The 22,620-nt window shown below is 39.9% G+C and overlaps 2 protein-coding genes across 7 annotated transcripts; one reads left to right on the forward strand and one right to left on the reverse strand.

Moving 5' to 3' along the window:
• Positions 1-940: 940 nt before the first annotated feature.
• On the reverse strand, positions 941-21,977 carry METTL9 (methyltransferase 9, His-X-His N1(pi)-histidine). Of its 5 annotated transcripts, none has more exons than XR_014698167.1 (6): positions 21,616-21,974; positions 17,265-17,455; positions 14,775-14,984; positions 13,525-13,709; positions 13,192-13,268; positions 941-1,672 (listed from the first exon to the last, which is right to left on the reverse strand). XR_014698167.1 is itself a non-coding variant. In XM_084536601.1 (5 exons), exons 1-5 carry the CDS (start codon positions 21,787-21,789, stop codon positions 1,470-1,472), a joined length of 963 nt encoding a protein of 320 aa, XP_084392727.1. In that variant the 5' UTR covers positions 21,790-21,975; the 3' UTR covers positions 941-1,469. The 5 variants fall into 5 exon arrangements, 3 of the variants coding, with proteins under 3 accessions (XP_084392727.1, XP_084392726.1, XP_084392728.1); XR_014698168.1 differs by having other exon boundaries at positions 941-1,675; positions 21,616-21,973; XM_084536601.1 differs by lacking the exon at positions 13,192-13,268 and having other exon boundaries at positions 21,616-21,975.
• IGSF6 (immunoglobulin superfamily member 6) lies at positions 1,872-8,997 on the forward strand. 2 transcript variants are annotated; one of them, XM_084536608.1, is made up of 6 exons: positions 1,872-2,581; positions 3,926-4,276; positions 5,089-5,186; positions 6,278-6,334; positions 7,022-7,080; positions 8,651-8,997. In XM_084536608.1, the coding sequence occupies exons 1-6, from the start codon at positions 2,515-2,517 to the stop codon at positions 8,724-8,726; spliced, it is 708 nt and encodes a 235-aa protein (XP_084392734.1). In that variant the 5' UTR covers positions 1,872-2,514; the 3' UTR covers positions 8,727-8,997. The 2 variants fall into 2 exon arrangements, with proteins under 2 accessions (XP_084392734.1, XP_084392735.1); XM_084536609.1 differs by having other exon boundaries at positions 1,877-2,581; positions 7,022-7,105.
• Positions 21,978-22,620: the final 643 nt, after the last annotated feature.

Here is a 22,620-nt window from a genome sequence, read left to right on the forward strand (position 1 = left end):
GAGCCTGAATTACTGTTGGAGGAAAAAAAACACAACCAAAAAACACTAATCAGGCCTCTCTCTCCTTACTACACAACACAATCTTACACAAAGACAACTGAGAATAAAAGGCTATTAACTTTGCAAGAGAAATCACTAAACATCAGTCAAAGGAAGTCCAGGATAAACCTAAAAAGACAAGCTAAAACATCCTACCTGGTGTAAGATCACCAATTGCTAAATAAATAACTTTATACTTCAAAAGCGTAAGACAAATCAGTTCTTGCTTTACTTACCAGTTGATACACAAGCTAAGGTTCTTCTGCTCTCACAACACTTACATCCCAAGCAACAAGACACATGCCTGTCAGTTCTCTACTCTTTACTGATGATGCCGCTTGTCGTTTTAAAGGAAGGTTTTATCTCAACTGCCAGAAATTAGCTATTTTAAACAAGATTTTTAAAATAAGACATGTTAAAATAAATAGCATTTATTCTGTATTCATGGAAAAACAAACAACTGTTCCAAGCTGTTTAAACCTTCAAAATCAGGTCCCTATAGCCTAAGCCTCAGAGGCAGTTTGACTCGCAAAAAGTTTGCAAGAAAGTGCCTACAGGTTCTTTAAGACATTAGCTTTTAGGAACAACTCGCTTAGGAGGTTTGTTATCAAACCCATCAAGTTAAAGTGCAGTTTTGTAAAGTTCTACCATAGCCCCTTTAGCTGGAAAATGGCATATGCAAAAGCAATGAGAATTTGTGAGGCATTGAGAGGAATATGAAAGAAACCCAACCAAAAGCGATACGTTTTTTGTGGACTGTTATCCCTTTAAACAATACTTAAATGCTGTTTAAATAAACTCAACTTTGTGCTGCTACTGGGAGTTCAATTCTCAAAGAGCAGCTGCTGTGGACAAGCGTGGCTATGGTTACAAAAAAGAACACGAAAGTTAATGCAAAAAGTCATCTCAAAAAAGTTTATTAGCATGAATAAAAACATGAAGAATGACAGTAAGAGATAAAGTAACTTAGCATGGAAGAATATCCATTTCAACAGTTTATAATCAACAAGGTTTGAACTGAATGGATAACTTTATTGCCAGATTTCAGTTGATTTCTTTAACAACAATTCACATTGTATCAGTTTCCTCATTATCAGGACTATTGCTTTAGTTTGGATCTGATCCCTGTTGCAGGTAAGTGTAAAAAAAGTATCCCCCATTGCTGCTGGATTGTAGAATGCATTGTTGGTTTAAGAGCTGGTTAAAAAAAAAAGATTCTCAACTGAAGAATCTGTTTAATAAAACAAAACCCTTTTTTTTCCTAAATACTACAAAGAAATACATTAGTATTTTGGCCTTTAAAATTCTTACATGGTATTTATTTAGCACAGCAATACCCCAAATTCCCTCCCTTTACATAACCGTAAATCAAAACTCTCTTTCAGAGGCTGCTTCTTGGGACCGATTCTGGAGATTTACTTCATATACACTTACACTGGCTTCAGGACAAAGACAGCATCATCTAGTACATAGTAGTCATTATACATATCACCTTCACATAGGTATGGCAGTCTGGTGAAAGCCTCTATGGCAAAACCAGCTTTACTGAAAACTTCTGGCAGGCTATTAACCTGTTCTTCCCAAGTATGCCCTTTGATTTCCAAAACTTCTGAGGGTTTTTCCCACTTGCCACCTACTGAGAAAATAAAAGAGTATTGTTTCAGTTATAAAACAGACTTTTTTTTTCCAGAAATTATATTACACATTATATTCCATTCCACTCCAAATATGAGGTTGACAAGCCATTTGTAGAATTGTTGATAGATCAGGTTTTTTTTCTCCCAAGTTCCTCCCCCAGCCCCCCCTCCCCAAGAGTTCAGAAGAGGCTCCTTCTTAAGGTTATCTTTGGCTGCGTTTTTAACTAGCAGCTCCAAAACTGGCTGAAAAGTAACTTCCTTTATTGAGGCTGGTGTTCAGCAGACATGGACGGACAGACAATTTAATATAGATAATTTCCAGCATTATCATTTTTTTCTTTATGCCTACTGTCTGGCTAAAGATGGCTTCAGGTAGTTACAGTAAATAGAGACAGCAAGTTGAAAATTATCATTTGCTGTTACTTTTCTAGGAAACCACCACATTAGTTAGATAAGGGATGACTACAGAATCTGTTGCTGTCATGGCCACTTACTAGCTGATGCAGTAAAAACAGTCTAAGGCCAGATAAAATTACAAAGCTGAATATATGCATTATGTTGGGAAACATATTATTTGTAATATCCAAAAAAGTAACCTGGCACAACTTGCAAGTTTAAAAGTAAGAAGCGTTCACTCACTTTCAAAGTAATGTCATCCACAAACCACAGAAATGTTTTCTGGTTTGGTCTGTACCTTTAACAAGTTTGCCAAATACAACAGTAAAAGCCCTTCTCAACAGGAAGCTCTAAATCGCGTGGTACAGAGCATTCTGCAACTCCAAAAATTTCATAAGTTCCTCTTCCTTCAAGCAGAATCATTTCCAGACAGATACAAGAAATGGCATCTTTCAACAGCTTCCAGAAAATTCTAATGCTGGCATTTAACTGGATTCTGTACAGTGCTGGTAAGACATTAAGCTTATTGTATTTTCTCATCTAATAGAAATTACAGGATTGAAAATGTTGTGGTTATGATCTGCAACATAGCTGTAAGTGTAGTAAAAAGTTTTGCTGCGAATTGAGCTAATTTTTGCTGTCTTCATGCAACTTCCAAACGAAATGACTTAGTAAATGCTTTTTATTCCATAATTCTGAAATGTAATCTATGATTTCTGGGTGAAACCCTACGGCACTCTCCTGTAAAGAGTGCCCCAGCAGCAACAGCATGGTTTCAGTGTAGCTGTGCTTGTTTGGTAGGAAGGTTTAGGAAGTCCAGCAGACAGTATCTGTATGAACTGAAGCTACGGTGTTCTGCTCTGCAAGGTCAACCATAGCACAAGTTAACTGGAAAGGAGAAGGTGATCAATTGCAGGAGCACAACCTACTGTCTTTCACAGTTACGCTACTAGAGCCTTCAGGTTGCTGTAGCTGCTATGGAATGGCTCTGACGTTCATCCGATGGAGAAAGAATTTAACTTTATTCCCGCAGAAGTCACAGACACTGAATCTGCTTGGATTTGGTCCATAAAATATTTGGTGAGAAAAACCACGAAGGGACAGCATTGACTGTCTGCAGTAGACAGGCTTATCAATTGTGTATCAGCAATAGATTAAGACAGATTTCAGTTTATTTTTATTCTAACTTTTTACTTTCTAGAAAGGACGAAAGGATGCTAGTAAGCTACTACCTTCATTTTCACTGCATAATCCTCATTCAATTGTTTAAATAACTAAGCTATGTGCATAAAACTAGACACATCAAAAGTATCTAAATTATAGATTTCAGTAAGGACTTTAAAACATATAACTCTCCCAGACAAGTCATATTAAACATTTCAGTTCCTTAATTAGAATTCTCTTCCCTGATTGAACTTCCTGTTTTCTCTACACAAATTTTTAAATGTCAGAACTAACAAGCAATATTGTTATCCTTAGAAACCCAGAGTCAGTATGTACCACGAAGTGAAGGCATATGCAGGAACTATTATGAATTCTAATCAATGTTATGAAATTGCTAAGTTTTAAATGTCTCCATTTATGACTCTTCCACCACCTGCAATCAGGCTGTCTCACTTTACTCCCAAATCAGGAAGAGTAGAGGAGAAACAAACCTTTGGGGAGACATACCATTGAACATCTAGATTTACATCACCCACCTTGTCTATCCATCCTAAAAAAAAAAATCAAAGTTTGAAAAACATTTTTTCCCCTTTCCACCTACCTTTTCTAGCATGAACCATAAGCAGCTTATTTTCTTTCTAGATTATGCCTTGCTTATCTAACTAGCCCTCATTGTTTATTCTCAACAGGTGCAGCAGATAAATGCCAAGTCACTGTAAGACAACCCAGATATCAGAAAGCTGAATATTCCACCCAAACAGTGTCCCTACCGTGTGATTTCTCTGCCCCTGAATGCTCCCCGTCCAAGCTTCAAGTTCTATGGTTTCGTTTTTTCACTAACAAGCATGAGGATTTGTGCACTCCTACATGCACAAATAATCAGAAGTTCAAAGTACAAATATCAGACAATAGCACTTCACTTCAGATCAATGATCTGACTGTAAATGACAGTGCTGTTTATTTTTGTGGAATAGCATTTTCAGATTCAAGTTCACCCCATTCTAAGCAAACAGGAGGTGGAACCATTCTAACAAAAAGAGGTCAGTTGTTTATTCATCCTTAATGAATCATCATAAAAGAAAATTCTTTCCCAAATACTCTATTATACTCTCAAAAATGGCATTTAAGACTGAAATACCAACAAAGCAATTAGGAGTAGTATGAGTTTCTTAAACTGTTAATTGTAAAACTATGGAGGGATTCTACAAATAACCATCTTAATGCCATTTGCTGGTTAGACTGCTCTTGTCATTACTCTAGAATTCTAGAACAGAAAGAAATGTTGTGCTCTGTACTATCTATAAAGGGTGTAGAGTATTGTTATAGACCTTAATGGCTGTCAGAAAGGAAGTATCATCAGAAAATGAGAAGCAAAGAAACAGTCATTTAGTAGAAATACATTCAACAGAGTGCAGGGTTTCAGAACTGGAGATTCACTGTGCCAACTTGAGCAAACTGTTTTAGTTCTCTACTTCTGTAGTGTTTGCCTTCTAACTAAAATATAATGAGGCTACATTAATTACATTTCAGTTTCACATGGCTAAAATAGAAAAAAAAATAGGGAAAACAATCCAGCTGTATTAATTCATTCTCCCTGTCTAACTGTATTCCTGAACAAAAGCCTGTAATTCCATAAACAAAAATAAGAAGTCTTCATTGCCCTGACAAACATTCAGAGAAACAGAAGTTATCTTGCTAGGGAATTCAGACTGAAGTTAAATCAAAAAGTATTGATGCGTATGAAGTTTTTTTTAATTCCTCAACGGAAGGGGGCTGAAATTCAGAGTCTTTAGAAAATTACATGAATCAGAATTGTCCATTATTCTAATACTTACTCTTACTTAATGACCAGAGAGGCATAGCACTGAAGAATTTAACTGCATGATTGTCATCTCAACCTTACTGCTTCTATACTGCACTGCTGTATTCACAATCCTTATAGTCTACAAGGTAGGTTCAAACTGATTTTGTTCATTATTTAACTTTAAGCAATCTTAGCATCTCTGTAAAGAGAATAAAAGAGAGTCCTAGTTCCATAACTTCTACAGTTAAGTCGTAAAGAGATGCTTGGTTGAAGTTCATATGGTGCACGCACCTGCAGACACATACCTGTACTCTAAATAGCAACCACATTTTAAGTAACTTGTCTAAAATAACAGTATTATAAAACTAAAATTATACCAAGTGTTTTAATCAGCAGCTTGGATACTGGATCTGTCAAGGCACACTCAAAAAGCAAAGTTATAAATTACCATTGCAGTCATAAACTTCGTGGATTAGCTTCCATTAAAAGTAAAATAATTTAATGTCAAAATATTTATAAGATGCAAAGTTACTGCAATCTGACTTTGCTTGTATAATGAAACTGTATTCATATACTGTACATGTACAGAAGATAGACAGTGGTAAAAGATTTAGAAGTATCAGAGACTTGGAGAAATTTTATGGATATAGGAAACAAACAATAGAATGCACGCAGTTAAAATTATATAAATACCAGATTTTTATTTTTTTCTAGAACAAAATTGTATTTAAAAACAAACACCCCAAGCTGCAACTGGAATCTTTAAATAACTACTTTGACATGAGAATAAGGACTTGCAGTCCTGTGTCGTATGACACGGTAAATGGCTCTTTGCTGCAGTGATAGCTGTCTAAATATAAAGACAAGACACTCATTTTTGATGTTGTTTTGTTTTCTTTAAGCTACCTGAAGTCATATAGTAGAAAGAATTAATCATGCCTTTTTTCAGGAGAAAACCTGGTATTTACGATGTAAATTGGTTTATTTTTGACAACTAGGTAGCTTCAGGCAAGTTCTATTGTACTCAAAGCAAACATATGGATATGCGCAACATCTACTACCAGAAGATGAAAAAGGCCTTAAACGCCTGATTTTTTTTCCAATGGTATAAGCTGACCTAGTATCTACTTATCTACAGACTCTTTTCCACTGTAACAGGGCAAGACTAAACTATTCTGCTACTTTAGCTGTTGCTATATCATGTTGTTTCAAACTTTTTTTCCCTTCCTCCTTCTAGTTAAAACCAAAGCTGCTAAGTAAAAGTGGAAATGAAGACCAGAGGACAGAGAACTGCGTACGTTATCACTTTGCTGTATCTGTAATTCAGAACCTTCTTTTTTTTTTTTTTTTTTTTTTTAAGTATATATCTGATACCAATTTTGTGATTAATTGATGACTCAGTTAAAGGGACACATACAGCTGTTAAGGCTTCGGTTCAGATTTGTACAGAGCTGGTTAATGATTTTACATTTACCTCATGTTTAACTAATCAGTTAATTTGTAACTATCTGGATACAGGATAAAGTCAAATCTACCTAAGGATCGTCCTTTACACACAGTTTCCTTTAGGTTTTGCTTGCAAGAAAATTTTGTTTGAACTCTTTTTTAGAATAACTCTTCAATATTGATTTTTTTTTATTATTATTATTTGTTCAAATGGGGCATTCAGGTAAACCCCTAGTTTAAAAGTCTATTTAGACCATTTATTGCCATAATTCCTTAAATTAAAGAAAAATATCCATAGTATTTAAATATCTATTAAAGAAGGTATATACGTTAAGAGATGTAATATTAATGCAACTTAAACCCTTCTGACTGACTAACTATATGGTCCTAAAGCATTACTCAGTAAATTTCCCACAGACATACATAAGCAAAAAAAAAAAAAAAAAAAGATCAGAATTACAAAAAGATTCTAAAAAAGATGCTTCTCCCAACCTCAAACGTAATACTAAGCTAAAATATTTTACATAATTTGCAGAAAATCACTAGCGGACGAAAAATTTTTCAAGCAATTGCCCAAGAACTTCAAAAGCAGAGGTACGCTGAGCACTCCCGACAGCCTGTAAGTTTCTACTGGTATGGGTTAAAAAAATGGTGGAAGAGAGGAACTCACAGTTTTTAAGAATTTACCGTTTGTTTCCTCTGGAACTAGATTTTTTTTTCTTATTTAAAGTTGATAAAGGTCTTAAAAAAAAAAAGTATTCTGCACAATAGTCAAAGATTCTACATGATCAAGAATAGATCACGACAGTTTACAGGAACTTTTTTCCTGGGACAGATACACATCTTCACATTATGCAGAAACACACTCACGTGATCTGTAATATAAGAGCACAGATGATGATATTCCCGTATATGTAGTGTCTGCAAGTTCAGAAAAAGAAAGCTTCTATTTTCTAAGCTATCCAACATTTCTTAGTTCCAATAAGGCTAGAACCAGGACCAATATGTTGTCTGGGAATAAAAATTCTTTTCCTCCCAGATGGACACAAAGTTTCATGTCATGAAAGGCCTACAGTACCAGCACTCAAGTTAGGCATCCTTTCTAGGGAAAAATAAAATATAAAGCAAGACGGTTTTGTATCAGAGATGCTCACGATGCCAATACGTTATATGCTCTTACATATATATATACACAATCAAATGAATGTATATACACACTGTACTTTTCATATATGTTAAAAAATGTGTGTATGTACACTTCACAAAGCCCCTTTAAGTTTGTATTTGGCCAAGAAGAGGTTTCAGCATGTTGTTCTGGACTGTTTGATAAAACACAAACCTATTAGAGCTCATTCATGAAAATATTTCAATTGTAGTTCCTCTCGTTCCCGTAGTCCAGAAGAGTACGATGACAGAAGCATAACAAAACATTTTCAGCAAACTCTACAACATTCTTACAGTTATTTCCCCACACACACAAACTTCTGTAGCTAAGTATTCAACACACTGGATAAAACCACACAGCTTATTTCATCGTTGCAACCTTAGGCCAGTAAATCTTCAGTAACTATTTGACAGGAATTTTGCATATGCCAGGTAAGTTACAGAAAATTTTAGAAATCATGTGTATGTGCAAGCAGTGAAAACAGCTTCAAAATCATCCTTCAAAAAAAAAATCTGTTTCTCTAGAGAAACATTAAAAATTCTTTCACATTCTAAGCTTATGCTGCACTATTTCAGAGATGTGATGAGAAAGAAAAAGAAACAGAATACAAAGTCAAACACTCCTCCTCTAAACATTTTTAGTTTATTCACCTCTGTACTGCCAACTGATTTCCTCTATAATTATCCCTTTAAAGGCTTCAAGTCCCTGCTGACCTGGTCCTTGGTTTAAGTGCCAGATAAAAACATAGTGAAAATAAGAGGTATTGTTTTACTGCCTCTGTGCTCTTTGAAGATTAGGAGAAGCCAAAAGGAAAGGAAACATGTTTGGAATCCTGCAGGTGCCACACAGACAAATGGAATTAGATAAGTAGGGAGGGAAGGAGTATATTGAAACTATAAAGAGACGGAATTTGCCTCAAAAAAGTATTGCCTTTAAAAATGATAACAACAAACATTTGCATCAATGAGTAAACATTTCCACATTTCTTTTTCCCCCTAGGATCATCTGGACGATGACACTGTGTACCAGAACAGATGAGTATGTGCTGCATTTCCAATTTGTTGGACATTTTTAGTGTAACCAAAGAGGCAGATGAAGAAGTTAAGCTTCTTCACAGACTTACTGTGCTTTAAAAAGAAAGGAGAAAACCTTACAGGACAGTGTTCTTCACAGCGTTTTCTAAAGAGACAATGTTCAATGCACTTGATTTTGATGACCTATGTTACACATTATTTCCCATTCAGCATGAATTTACATGTATTTCTTGTATGCAAATTAAAACAGTTGTGTAAGATGTACATTAATCAACACCATTAGAAAATAAACTTGGTGAAATTCTGTTTTCAGTCATGTTAGTTATAATGGATATATAGATCAAGACTTACGGAGTCTTACAGCAGCTTAAACAGCAAAACATACATATTCTATGGATAGGCAAGAAGAAAAAAAGATTATATAAATGCATGTACTCTCATTGTAATGCTCATTTGGGTTGGGAACCTCATCCTAGCCTACTGAGGAAAGCAAAGTGGTGGTCATGAAAAGGTTACTCCTGCAACATTAAAATTCAACTGCTAGACAGAAAACCCCTTTCTTCCAATCCTACCATCCAAAGTCAGGGTTACTTGTAGCACCAACTTTTGCTTTTGTGTGCCTGATCAAAATGGATACAGGCACAAAACCAGAAGTACACTGAGAAGTTATTACCTAGCCAATCTACAAATCAGCACTTTCAGAAGAGACCTGTTGGTATCAGGCATTCTCCCTGCTAAGGAACAGTTAAATCTTTTGTCATCCTTTAAATAAAGCAAGGCTTTGTTTAGCAACTGAAGCCACATTTTGCATTTCAGTGACATGAGAACTGAAAAAATCAGGCAAAGTAAGGGTCCATCTAGTACTGTTTCCAGCTCAATTTACTACTAAATACTTCAGGATGATGAAAAATGCACCTTCCTCTTCTTATACATGTTATTCAATCATAGAAACATTAATATGCTCAAAAAGAAAATGTCACAATCCAGACTGATTATCTAATATTGCCTTCATATACATACACACGCACAGACACACACTGTCTATATTAGGAAATATAAAATATTTTATAATCACCTAGGGGGTGCCCATAACATGTTTTATTATGATACCACATGATTTGTATGGCTTGACAAATTTAGAAATGCACAGGAAGTGCATTTACTTGTTGTTCTATACAGTGAAAACAAAGCTCCTCTGGAGAGCTTAATTTGTGATTAGGCTACTTTGGACTCTAGGTGTCACTGTAATTCCAGGAACACAGAAACAAATTATACCTCCTACTCCACCTTGCTTTGTTCTCTTAGAGCAGGCTTTATACTGATCACACTGAGGGTTTCTACAATTACCTTCCCACTAAATTAGATGTTTTGATTTAAATTTAAATCCTGTCAGTTTGACCTCAGTGCCAGGAAAGCTCATGGAGCAGATCCTCCTGAGAGTCATCATGCAGCACTTGAAGGGGAAGCAGGCGATCAGGCCCAGTCAGCATGGCTTTATGAAAGGCAGGTCATGCCTGACGAACCTGATCTCCTTCTATGACAGAGTGACGCGCTGGGTGGATGAGGGAAAGGCTGTGGATGTGGTCTACCTTGACTTCAGCAAGGCTTTTGACACTGGTTCCCACAGCATTCTCCTCAAGAAACTGGCTGCTCTTGGCTTGGACTGGCGCACGCTTCGTTGGGTTAGAAACTGGCTGGATAGCCGGGCCCAAAGAGTCGTGGTGAATGGAGCCAAGTCCAGTTGGAGGCCAGTCACTAGTGGCGTCCCCCAGGGCTCGGTGCTGGGGCCGGTCCTCTTTAATATCTTCATCGATGATCTGGACGAGGGCATCGAGTGCACCCTCAGTAAGTTCGCAGATGACACCAAGTTAGGTGCGTGTGTCGATCTGCTTGAGGGTAGGAAAGCTCTGCAGGAGGATCTGGATAGGCTGCACCGATGGGCTGAGGTCAACTGCATGAAGTTCAACAAGGCCGAGTGCCGGGTCCTGCACCTGGGGCGCAAAAACCCCAAGCAGAGCTACAGGCTGGGAGAGGAATGGTTGGAGAGCTGCCAGGCAGAGAAGGACCTGGGAGTGATGGTTGATAGTCGGCTGAATATGAGCCAGCAGTGTGCTCAGGTGGCCAAGAAGGCCAACGGCATCCTGGCTTGTATTAGGAACAGCGTGACCAGCAGGGCTAGGGAGGTGATCGTCCCCCTGTACTCAGCTCTGGTGAGGCCGCACCTCGAGTACTGTGTTCAGTTTTGGGCCCCTCGCTACAAGAAGGACATCGAGGTGCTTGAGCGGGTGCAGAGAAGGGCGACGAAGCTGGTGAGGGGCCTGGAGAACAAGTCCTACGAGGAGCGGCTGAGGGAGCTGGGCTTGTTCAGCCTGGAGAAGAGGAGGCTCAGGGGCGACCTTATCGCTCTTTTTAGGTACCTCAAGGGAGGCTGTAGCGAGGTGGGGGTTGGCCTGTTCTCCCACGTGCCTGGTGACAGGACGAGGGGGAATGGGTTTAAGTTGAGCCAGGGGAGTTTTAGGTTAGATGTTAGGAAGAACTTCTTCACTGAAAGGGTTGTGAGGCACTGGAACAGGCTGCCCAGGGAAGTGGTGGAGTCACCATCCCTGGAAGTCTTCAAAAGACGTTTAGATGTAGAGCTTAGGGATATGGTTTAGTGGAGGGCTGTTAGCGTTAGGTTGGAGGTTGGACTCGATGACCTTGAGGTCTCTTCCAACCTAGGAAATTCTGTGATTCTGTGAAATTTATCTTTAGGTCTCCAGTTCTAAAAACTGATCTATACACCGATCAAACACCTTACCTTCCTAATTCCTTCTCCATTTATTGCCCTCTCTAAAATTCAGAAGTTTCACCAGGCAGGTCCAGACTTTTTAATTAGCTGATATAAGGAGTTATAAGACAGTCTGGCAGCTCACTGTTTCTTTAGAGTATAACTGAAAAGATCTTCAGCAGGAAAGCTTTAGTGGAATGACACTAACTTGTGCATGTGGTAACTCGCACTGTCTAGAGATGTTTATATGGGCCCATATCCACATCAGTAGTAAACAGACAAACTGAGTATGTTTGAAGTTACAGTAGATATTTACTAACTGGAACAGCCTCAACTGATACAAGCATACTAAAGCTACTGTCATACCCTACAGATCAGAAAAAAAAAAAAAAAGAAAAAAAGAAAAAAAGAACATCACTGCGCTAGCTGAGACTTACAAAAAGCAAAGGAAACAAAGCTGTCTTAAAGTGACTAATCGTTTACAGGTCGCCAGCACAAACTAGAGTCTGACTTTGGTTTACAAGACATCTTAGTCATTCCTACTTGTTGGAAGATGAAATCTGTTTTGAGTTCAACAATCAAAGGACAGGTTTCTATTCCGCCGGGATTTTTAAATTTAATATCCTATTCTTTTCCCAGTATGACATAGGCAGTTAGCGACAGATACAAATGGACCTGGAATAGTTTTTTCTTCCTTAATTTCCCCACCTCCTGTTGAGCAAGGAAGTAGCATGTGGCCTATCACATGGTTACCGAACAACACGTAGAAAAGTAGATGCTGTGTGCAACAGTGATTGCAAAACACCATGATACACAGCTTTGAAGTCACACAAATTAAACAGACACCCAGATCACTTCTCAATTTTTGCTTCTAACATGCTGATGAAAGTCAAGCAAGACATGGCTGTTATATGGAATTTTAAAGAAAGGAAATCAAATTGTTCCACATTACAGCAATAGGATGTTGTAACCAAATGTGCTTGGAAATACCATACAGGTCCTTAAGTCAACCCTCCATCTCATTTAAGACATACTACTTTTTAGAATAGCTACAAAATTATATGCTCAAATACTGTATTTTAAGGCATTCTTCAACTGACACCATTCATTTTTACACTTAAAGCTCTTTTTGTGGTGTCCTCCCTCCCTGCCCCCCCCAAAAAATACTATTTGCATATAAAAAGAGAAAAATAGTTTCATTTTGATTGCATTTACAATTTCCAGAATATTAAGGTTATTAGTTTTGTATTTTCTGTGCACATGTGCCTTTCCATTGACAAGTCAAGGAGAGGCAGCATCCAAAGAATGACTGATGAACACCAGCCTTCTACAACTCAAATCACCTTTAGGGTGCCTCAACCTGAACCCCCACAATCACAGGCATCTAAAAAAGTTTTTAATCTCTTTTGAGGTTTAGTCATAAGGAAAGATTCATTTGAAAAGTCTCTCATGTATTTCTTTAAAATGCAACTACAGGAAATAGATGAATTTTAGCACTTAATTTGACTTTTTTTTTCCCAGTTACTAATAAAATAATAATAATGGTTGGTATTAGTATTAGTAAGGGTCTGTATTTTATTCTGCGATCTCATATTGGACAGTGAACATTATCATCCTATGAATTTTTAGGTGTAGTTCATCTGGAACACTTGAAACAGTTTGAGCTAAGCTGCTCCATTCCGTATTACAGACAGTTCTGATGGATTTGTTCAATGGTCGCTAAAGACAACTGGGGTTACCTATATGAAGGCAGCAGAGGGCCCTAATCAGAGATCAGTTTTCCCATGTTGCTCCAACACAGCTCAAATGTGGCAACCTGCAGAACAGGATATGTAACTTCAATATCTGAGCTTTCTGTTGGTGCCAACAATGTATGGTGGGGAATTAAGAAAACATCTTACCTCGTGTGGCCTATTTACCTATGATTTCATACTTCTGAACATGCACCCTAGAAGCTATTTGTAAGATACATTTACATACGTCAATTATTTACGAAAACATTTAATTCAGGATGCTACAACCTACAAAAGCTTTCTTTACTTGTGTGAATAGCTATTAATCTGTGTACTTACCATTTTCCACATATGGGTGAAATGGCAGAACCAATGCTAGAATGACTCTGCCTCTAGTTGGCTCCAGTACACTCCTAATATCTTTTAATACAGTCAGTGGCTGATCACAACGATCCAGCAAATTCAAACAGCTGATAACATCATACTGAAATCCTGTGTTCTGCCATTCATTTATACCAAGCACCCTACAAACAGAGAGAAAGATACAGAACTGAGTTTTGAGACCCACCGAGGATAAAAATTCCCTACAGATGTGTTCATAGTGCAAGTAAGGTCAGCCAACTAGGTAATGAGGAAAAGCAGACATGGTTTTTCTAGTCTTCTGGAAAAGAAAAACTAATCAACAATAGGCATGGTTACATATAAAGGTGTGGATGAATATTGCCTTACAAACTTCAGGCAGTAAGGGTAAAAAAAAAAAAAAAAAAAAAAAAAAAAAAAAAAAAAAAGCCAAGGTATTATAAAAGTGTGATGTTCTAGAGTAAAAGTGAATATACAGCAAGGAAAAACGAAGCTGAAATGTATTAATGGCTTGCAGCATTTTATCCACTCTGACCTTTTTGTGTGCAAACCCAGTTGCTGGGTTTTCCATTCAAGGACGCGTTAAGAAAAGACATCCACAACTCCTTCATTCTTTGGGTTCCAGTCTAGGGAGACAGTACCCCATATACTAGCCATTACTCAACAAGACTGAAAGAACCTCCAGGAGCTGTGACCAGTGCACAAAGTTCTGAAAGTGTTGAGGTTTTTGTTACTAAATATTCTTCAGTCTTAAAAGCAGTAGCTAAGCATAACTAGAATAAAAGATTCTTTACACAGTAATCCATGAGCACTCCTTTCCTAGTCATTAGAGATACCTGAATAATCTGCGTCTATTATCAGGATTCAACTTGCTTTCTTTGCAGTCGCTTTCCTTCCTCTTGCAATTTTGTACTGTTCATTCATCAGTATCTGAATTTTGTCTTCCTAACTGTCTTGATTAAAGCAATTTAAGCAAACTATGAAGAAAGACTTCAACACAGTTGTTGCCGATTCTGCCTTAACTGGTAACAAGGAACAAAAGCATAGCAAAAGTCCTGATAACAAGGAATATCAGATGTGTTCGCTCTCCCTGTTTTGTACAGGTCAGTTCTTTCCATAATGATCAAACATAAGAATTGACTGAAAACACTGAACATTCATAAAATATACAAAGATGATTTTGCTGTAATCTCTGAAATACACGATGTAGGAAATATTCAGTACAATACCTGTATTTCTTCTTCTGAAGCTGCCATATCATAGTTTCAGACAACTCTGTGGCATAGATTTCTTCAAAGTGAGGACTCATGACTTTAGTAACTTCTCCATCCCCAGCCCCTAAATCAAGAAGTCTGTGGGATTTCCATTCTGGATTTATTTTAAGCAGTCTTTGAAATTGTTCTGGGGAAAACACAAACATCGAGCCCCTTCCCAGCAGCCTGAAAGGTAAAGATGAGAAATGTCCAATTTCATACAAACTTTAACAAGGACAATGAAGTAATTTAGAATGCGCTTTGGCAGCAATCAGTCACACAAAACAGACAAGGTCAATGCTCAGATAAATTTTAAATCCAGTTCAACTTGCCTTCCACTTGTCAGAGATCCACCACATAGCTACATGCAGTTATAGTGGCTAAGACTTCAGGAGGAATTGGTCAGGAAAGGAAGGGATTGTGGAGTGCAGCGCAAGATGATCACACACACAAAAAAAAGCAGAGACGGGGGAGAGAAAGACAGAAAGAGAAAGGCCAAGCTTTATTTGTCACATTTGCAGATTTGAATCTCTCCCACTTACCTTAAAAAAAAAAAAAAAAAAAAAAAAAAGGAAAAAAAGGAGAGAGCAGAGGAAATAAAATGGCTGCAGACAGAAGTATGCACAATAAATGAGGAATGGGATGCGGAACTAGGAGGGAAGCCAGGGAAGAGATTTAAAGAAAGAATGGGGGTAACATTGCTGGAGTGGCGAAAGAGATGACTTTTTAATTGTATGTTACAATGGCTTTTGCTGCTATCTGCAGGTCCTTCTGCATTTAACACGAGAGCTGTCAAATAAAAAAATAGACAACTCATTAAGGAATTGGGTAGAGGTGACAGTTGGATTCTTTATGGATCAAGTTAATGACATACCCGCCTGTAACTGTTTGAAGACTACACAGTGACAGATTTCAGCTGTCATAGCAGAAGATGAAAGTTAGCAGAACAAGAAGAGGAAGAAAGAACTGGTCAGTGACAGACTAGAGGTAGATAAAAAAATAAAATAAAAACATTTAAACCAACGTTGGATAGCAGGTTAAATTTAAAAAATACAATCTACAGATTTCTTTTATGACCAAGGGGGAAAAAAGGTAAACAGAAAAAGCATGAAAGAATAAAAAATCTGAAAAAAATAAGAGGCCTAAGAAAGATCGACTATTAAAAACAAAACCAGCAACAACAAAAAATATTCGAAGTTATACAGAAGAATCTAATGCAAGATGTTAAATATATATAAAAAATAAACAGAATACAGCCAATTTAAGTACAACCCCTTTGCAGCACACTTGTGTCAGACCACGCTGTCTAATTGGCTCATGGCTATTATGCCTAACAGCACTACGAGGTGTAACTCAAAGTGCTGGAGAGCCTTTGAAAAAGAAAAAAAAAAAAAAAAAACAGGAAGAGAAGGAAGACAAGGAGACCAAAGAAACCTTTATATAAAGCTACAAGCAACTAAAAACACCACAGGAAAGCTGAAAAAGACATCTGGTTAGAAAATAGAAAGATTATTTTCCTAGCCTTAGCAGCCAGCCACTATCCTCAAATCAGACTGCATCTAAGTATGCAGCAGGTGCAGAGGTGGGGATGGTGGAGAAGTGAGGTAAATGTAACAAAAGGCATTATTCATAGAGTTAAAACTGGTAAACATATGTCTGAATGACCAAAAGAGAAGTAACCAGAAAAGGCAATGACTTCTTGGGAAAACATAAAAAATCACTTCTGAACAGCTGAACTCCCCTGCAGCCAATGGCAGATGAGACCAATGAGTAACAGTAGGAGAATCATGTTTTATAACTTCTCTATTCCCACCTTATTGATGTTTCATCAAACATGCCACATCAGAAGCTACCTGTTCAAGTACAGCTTACACACAAACTGGGGGGAAATTTAGTTTTAAAGAATAAGAGAAAGGAGAGAACTCGATTCCACATCAATGTTATAAGACACAACACTCAGCAACTTCTGTACTGTGTAGCAGTCTGCCTAGTTTTGCAGCACATATGCACTCAAACTTTAGACGTAATACTGAACTGACTGGACACAGCCACCTTCTACAAGGACAATCACAACAGCACATGCTATAGATATGGCAGTAGATAAAGAAAAGAGCAAGGAGGAAGAAAAACAGGGAAGAAGGAAACATCTAACACGAAGAGAATATTCTCAAATTCTTTCTGAGTATTCTCTGGAATAAGACAAGTAATGGTTATAAAATACATATAGAATCCTCTGACTGTTATTAATTGCAAAAACACCCTCTGCCCTGCTCATACTGTAAATGTGGAAATGGCGTTAATTAAGAAGGTTTAAGGGAAGAGCAAAACAGGGCTTTGCAGATCTATTAGACTGGCAAAGTGAAAACTGTAGACATTTAACAAAACCGGCATATCAAGGAATAGGGATGAACACCTGAAAAAAATTCAAAACATATTTAGTTTACCCAAGATTGACTTTTCACTTACCCATTGATAGATGTTCTAGACATAAAAAGGCTAAAAATTGAGGACACAAAAGAGTGATAGAGCTGGATAAACAGCCAGCCTGATTTTTCAATGCTGTTGTTTAGGAAGATCTGTGTTCCTTGGTCAAGGTAACTCTGGACAAAAATAGGCTGAAGGGATTCAGACAACTGCTCTGTGTTGCAGACATACCACTAGAGAAAGAAACAAAGTATTATTAAAATGTTTAGCAGCAATTTAAAAATAGAAGTGGTTAAAAAGAAACAAAACACACAGAAAACTCATATCAATTTCTGTAAATATCAAAATTTAGTTTTCCCTACAGACTTTTAAACCGGCTTCAGGATTAATTTAACTTAGATTGGAACTATAATCAGTTGAGGACAGATTACTCACTAGAAGTAACACTTATATTTTGTCTTACACAATACCCTGTACTTTGAAGAATTTTACAAAGCAACTACCCTAGAAAGCAAACACAAGTCCTCTAGGGAACACCACGAAATGGGTAAAATAGTATGAATTCGGATAACCTTGTTTTATGTCTTCAAACTCATTCTGAACCTGTCACATCCCCTGAAAAGAAATCAGGAAGTACATTTGCAGTATTTTTTCCAGGAAAATAGCTAGATAGAAAATCCAATCCATACTTTAAACAGCTTTTCTGTCATGTATCACTGCTGGACTACATTTCATCACTTACCAGTACCCAACAAGCAGGTCCACAAGTCTTTCAAAACAATTTTGTCTAAGGAGCTTTCTCCCATCAACTCTACTAAAAAAGTAATCAGGTTCACACATTGAAGAAGTCATTAGTATCAGCTGAAGGACAGTTCTATACTTTTAGATTTGTAGAATATGAAGCCCAAGTTAAAATGGGTTCATGGCTCCTTTCACCTCATGCTACTTGGCAATAACCACTCCTATACAAACTACACCAAATCTGAGATGCCAGCTACTATCTAGCTCATTCTGAAGAAAAGGATGCTTCTTGCTATCAAATCTAGCTGGTAAAGTAATAAACAATGTCCTAATAGTCCATGTGTAAGGCACATCTAAACTTTAACATCTGGCTTACATTATTTTAAATGCACGGGACTCGTGCAGAACAAAACAGACCTATAAAAATTCTGAAGTTTAGAACCCTCATGCCCACCTTACGCACTTCCACCTCTAATGCTGCAGCTTTCCAGAATGCCAGCATGGAGTATAAAATTTAAAAGGTTGCTCATTGCTACATTGCAATGCCAAGCTAAAAACCCATTCACTCAATATGCTGAAGTTACAAAAAAGTTTTAAACATAATTTTAATTAAGAACATTGCTATTATTTTACATTCTCTTATACTCATGCAGAGTTATTGACAGCCCTTCTTACATAATTTCTAATGCCATTCTATATTCTAATATCAACAATTATTGCCTATAGCTAATATTTACTACCATCCCCTTAGATCTTGCAATGATGTTCCCAATCTGGCTGCAAGTGTTCATGGTGCAGATAGAGTCACAAGCATCTTAGAAAGGCATGGAGAGTTTCAACAGAATCTTATCAAAATGCATGCAGGACAGCTAATGGTCAGCTGGGGCAAGTGTGCAAAATTAAGTGCCTAAAATCATCTCTACAATCATACTACACAAAATACGCTTATGTCCTGTTCCCTTCACATTTGTTGCACCTTGTTGGGAGGGAACAGTCAGTTACTGCATGTTTATAGTGCTCAGCAGCACAATGGGACTTCCAGTCACTGCTGTAGCATGAATAATAACGGCACAGGTTTCTCAGCCCAGTATCCTGCTGTGTCCCAATACCAGTGCCAGCAAGCGGAGGGGAGCAGGCAGCTGCAAGAAGGCCATTACATGCTGGATTCATTAACAGGGGCTCCATCAAACAGTACCAAAGTAGGAAGGTGTTTCAAGACCCTTCAGCAGAGGAACAAACACACACCTTTTTAGGTCTAGTTTGAAAACCACTTTCACACTGGCCAAGTTTGTTGCAGAATCAGGCCCTCAGCAGTACTTTCAAGCACGCTTGTAGGTAGCACAAGTGTTCATTTCCTCCAAAGCCCAGAGTTTGAGCAACCTTGCACCACACAATGGAGCCTGGCACTGAGACCCTCAAGACTGCTGATTTACCAGTTTGGGTCTTTTCTCACTGTGGCACAGTGCTAGTTGAATGAACCAGCACGGACCAGCAAGTCTCGAAAAGGATCCTTAGCAAACTGTTAAAAAGCACTAAAGCAGCAGCCAGAATACTTTGCCCATCCATCTCTAGAAACCAGTTTCAAGAGCTGGCAGAAGTGAACCATCCACAGAGCTGAGGAGCAGGCAGGGATGGGTGTCAGCTGCAGCAGTGATTTGGGAGGCTGCTGCCTAGCTACAGCAGGCACTTGTGGAGTGCCTCCTTGCGTTGCCATTTTCAATAGAGAAGAAAATGTATCTAAATATCAGAGCTGCAGTAAACATGGACTTTGACCCATACGCAATACCGCTACACATCTGCCATACTCAAGCTCATAAACCTTGGTTCTGCACTGAACTCTGTTACCTGCAGTCTCACCAAGGAAACCAGCTGCTCTACAATTCCTGTCCTTAAAACTTCCAAACTGTAATATATGTTGACATAAGCAGGGGCATAACAGTGACAACTGTGAGAAGAGAAGCTTATTTCCAGAAATCAGTCATTGTTTGAAGCCCTCCTCTAATTTCTTCTTTATGGTTAAGTCTGCCATTAAGCTTATTGGCTAAAACATGTGCAACTCTCTATGTAACACCAGAAAATATTAGAAATGACAGAAACTGTAAGGAAAAAAAACACGCTGGATAAAAACAATCCAATTTCCAAATAACAGAAGTGGTGAAAAACAGTTTTATTCTGGAACTAATTCCTCAAAACAGAGATTGCTTTTGTTTTTCCCCACATCCAATGTACGAAGAGCTCCTTTCATGACACGAGTTTCGTGACAGAAAGTTCATCAATCTGACATAGTGCAACAGTAGAGAAGCTACAGGACTAAGAAATCTGAAGAGAAATCTAAGGATATATAATAAAAAATATTGACAACTCTCGCCTAATATTAGTAAAAAGAAAAAAAAAAAAGTAACTAACTTATGCAAAACTAACAACATTAGTAAAACTGCAGAGTGCAAGTACCCAGGGCCTCCTCATATAATCCTTACTTATGAGTAATCTCACAAGCTGTAAGTCTCGCTAACCTTACTAAAGGATCAATACATTAGAATTAAAATCCAGATCCAGTAAATTACAAGTGTAGACTACACTGCAGACAATTTACCTGTGAATGACAGTCATCTCCATAGCAATATTTTGATTTACTTGTCTTTCTAGTGCAGTCTTTAACAACAGAAAAGATCTGCAAATTTCATTTGTTCAGCAGAAACGTGTTTTCTTCTGTAAATCTAAATTCCATTTCTGTCATTCTACATATGTAGTGAATGATCCAAATGCAGACCATATTCATTAAACCCCAGTAATACGGTCGCTTGGTAGCAAAATTGTCAGTCAGCATCCAACCAGAGCACTAAAAAAAAAACAACACTTCAGAAGTGGAGAACTTCTCCTCAGCTTGGAGAACTTCAACGTATACTTCTATTTTTTTCCTTTGTACAACATTTTTATTAGCTTTCCTAAGCTCCTGCCAGGTTTTCAGCAGCACAGATCAGAACATAGGCAGTCGTATCCCCAAGGCACTGCCCAGCACCTAACAGCTCCACAGCGCACTGCCCCATGTCCCTACGCTGCCCAAGTACAGCACCAACCTCTCGGTGCAGTTGTATCACGCTGCAAACCCGTTTCTAGCCTACCACCTCCTACCATCCCAAGGCCTCTGTGAGCTCAGCAGCTTCCCAGCTGCTCCCTTTTTGCGACCGGTTCAGGTTATTTTCCTCCAGACACACCGGCATTAACCAACCACCCCCGTGCTCATGGTGCCACCCAGGCAGCACCACCTGCAGACCTCGCCCAAGCGCCGTTACCCCCGGAGCACAGCGGGACGAGGAGCAGAGCGGAGGCTTCAGCCCCCGGGGGCAGCCTGACCCCAGCCTGACGCGGTACCGCTCTCGGGACACCGGGCCGGCCTCCCAGCCCCGCCGTGGCCGGCACCGAGCGGCAGCCCGGCCTGCCTCCCCCCGCCTCCCCGGCGCTTCAGGCCGACCCCAACTTTCTCGCCGGGAGGCCCCGGCCGTCGCCTCTCTTTGTCTGGCCCAGGCGGGCGCTGCCCGGCCCGGGGCCCCCTCAAGACGCCCTCAAACCGAGGGAATCGCGGCTGTCCCGGCCGTGGGGAGGGAGGGGGAAAGGGAAGGGGAAGGGAAGCGGGCTGCCTCAGGGGCCGTACCTGGTGGCTCTCCCTGGCGCCCGGGGCGGGCTGCCCGTGGCTGCCCATCACGTTGGCGTACAGAGACCTGGATAAAGGGCTCCTCAGGTACCTGGCAGGGCCAGACCACATCCTCCTCCTCAGCGCCCACAGGAACAGGGTGTAGCAGCACAGCCAGGCCAGCCACAGTCTCATGGAGGGGGCAGGGCCGAGGAGTCACCCCCTCCCGCTGCTGCCGCCGCCTCCCCTCCGCATGGCAGCGGCGGCGGCAGCCCGCGGCCCGCCGAGCTCGGCTCCACGCTGAGGGCGGAACGCGCGGCGCGGGGGCGGCGGGGGCCGGCCGGGACGCTTTGGCTGCGACACGCCGGGGCCCGGCGCGGCCCCGCTCCCTCCCTCGCCCCGGCCAATGTCGGGCCGGGCGGGGCCGTGACGCGCTGCGGGCCGGGCCCCGCCTCCCCCGGTACCGGCACCGCCCCCGCCGCGCACGTGCCTGGTCCCGCCCCACCCCGCCCTGGCACCCCGGGCTGCGCGTGCGCAGAGCGCGAGGTGCGCCTGAGGGGCGGAGGCGGGAAGGGGCTGAGGGGACGGGGCAGCGCCCCCCCCCCGGGCTGTCCTCCCGCCTTTAGGGCCCCTGGCCCCTCTCCTCCACAGGTGTGCGCAGTCACAGGGCAGAACACAAGGCACAGCTCCTCTTTCACACTCCAAGCTCTCATTTTCAGCTACAGCGTTTCATCAGAGTTCAAATGACAAAATAGTGGGGCTTCTTGGAAACCGCCTGCGCCCCATGTTCCTCTATGGAGGTGTCTTTTTGGGAATAACAAGGGGCTCGGTAACAACCTGGCAAGCGTGAGCTTTTCCAGGGAGGATTCAATAATGACTAAAAACACTGCTGAAGGCCTGCCTGACCACATGCTGCTGTGGTTGTTCACATTGATGTTAATGCAGGACCCTTCTGGAATTAGTACCTTTCCTTACCCTGAATAAAGTTCAGAGTTTTGGGGATTAATTCACCAAATTCAGAAATTC

Source organism: Aythya ferina, assembly GCF_964211825.1.
Source record: "Aythya ferina genome assembly, chromosome: 15".
NCBI lineage: Eukaryota > Metazoa > Chordata > Aves > Anseriformes > Anatidae > Aythya > Aythya ferina.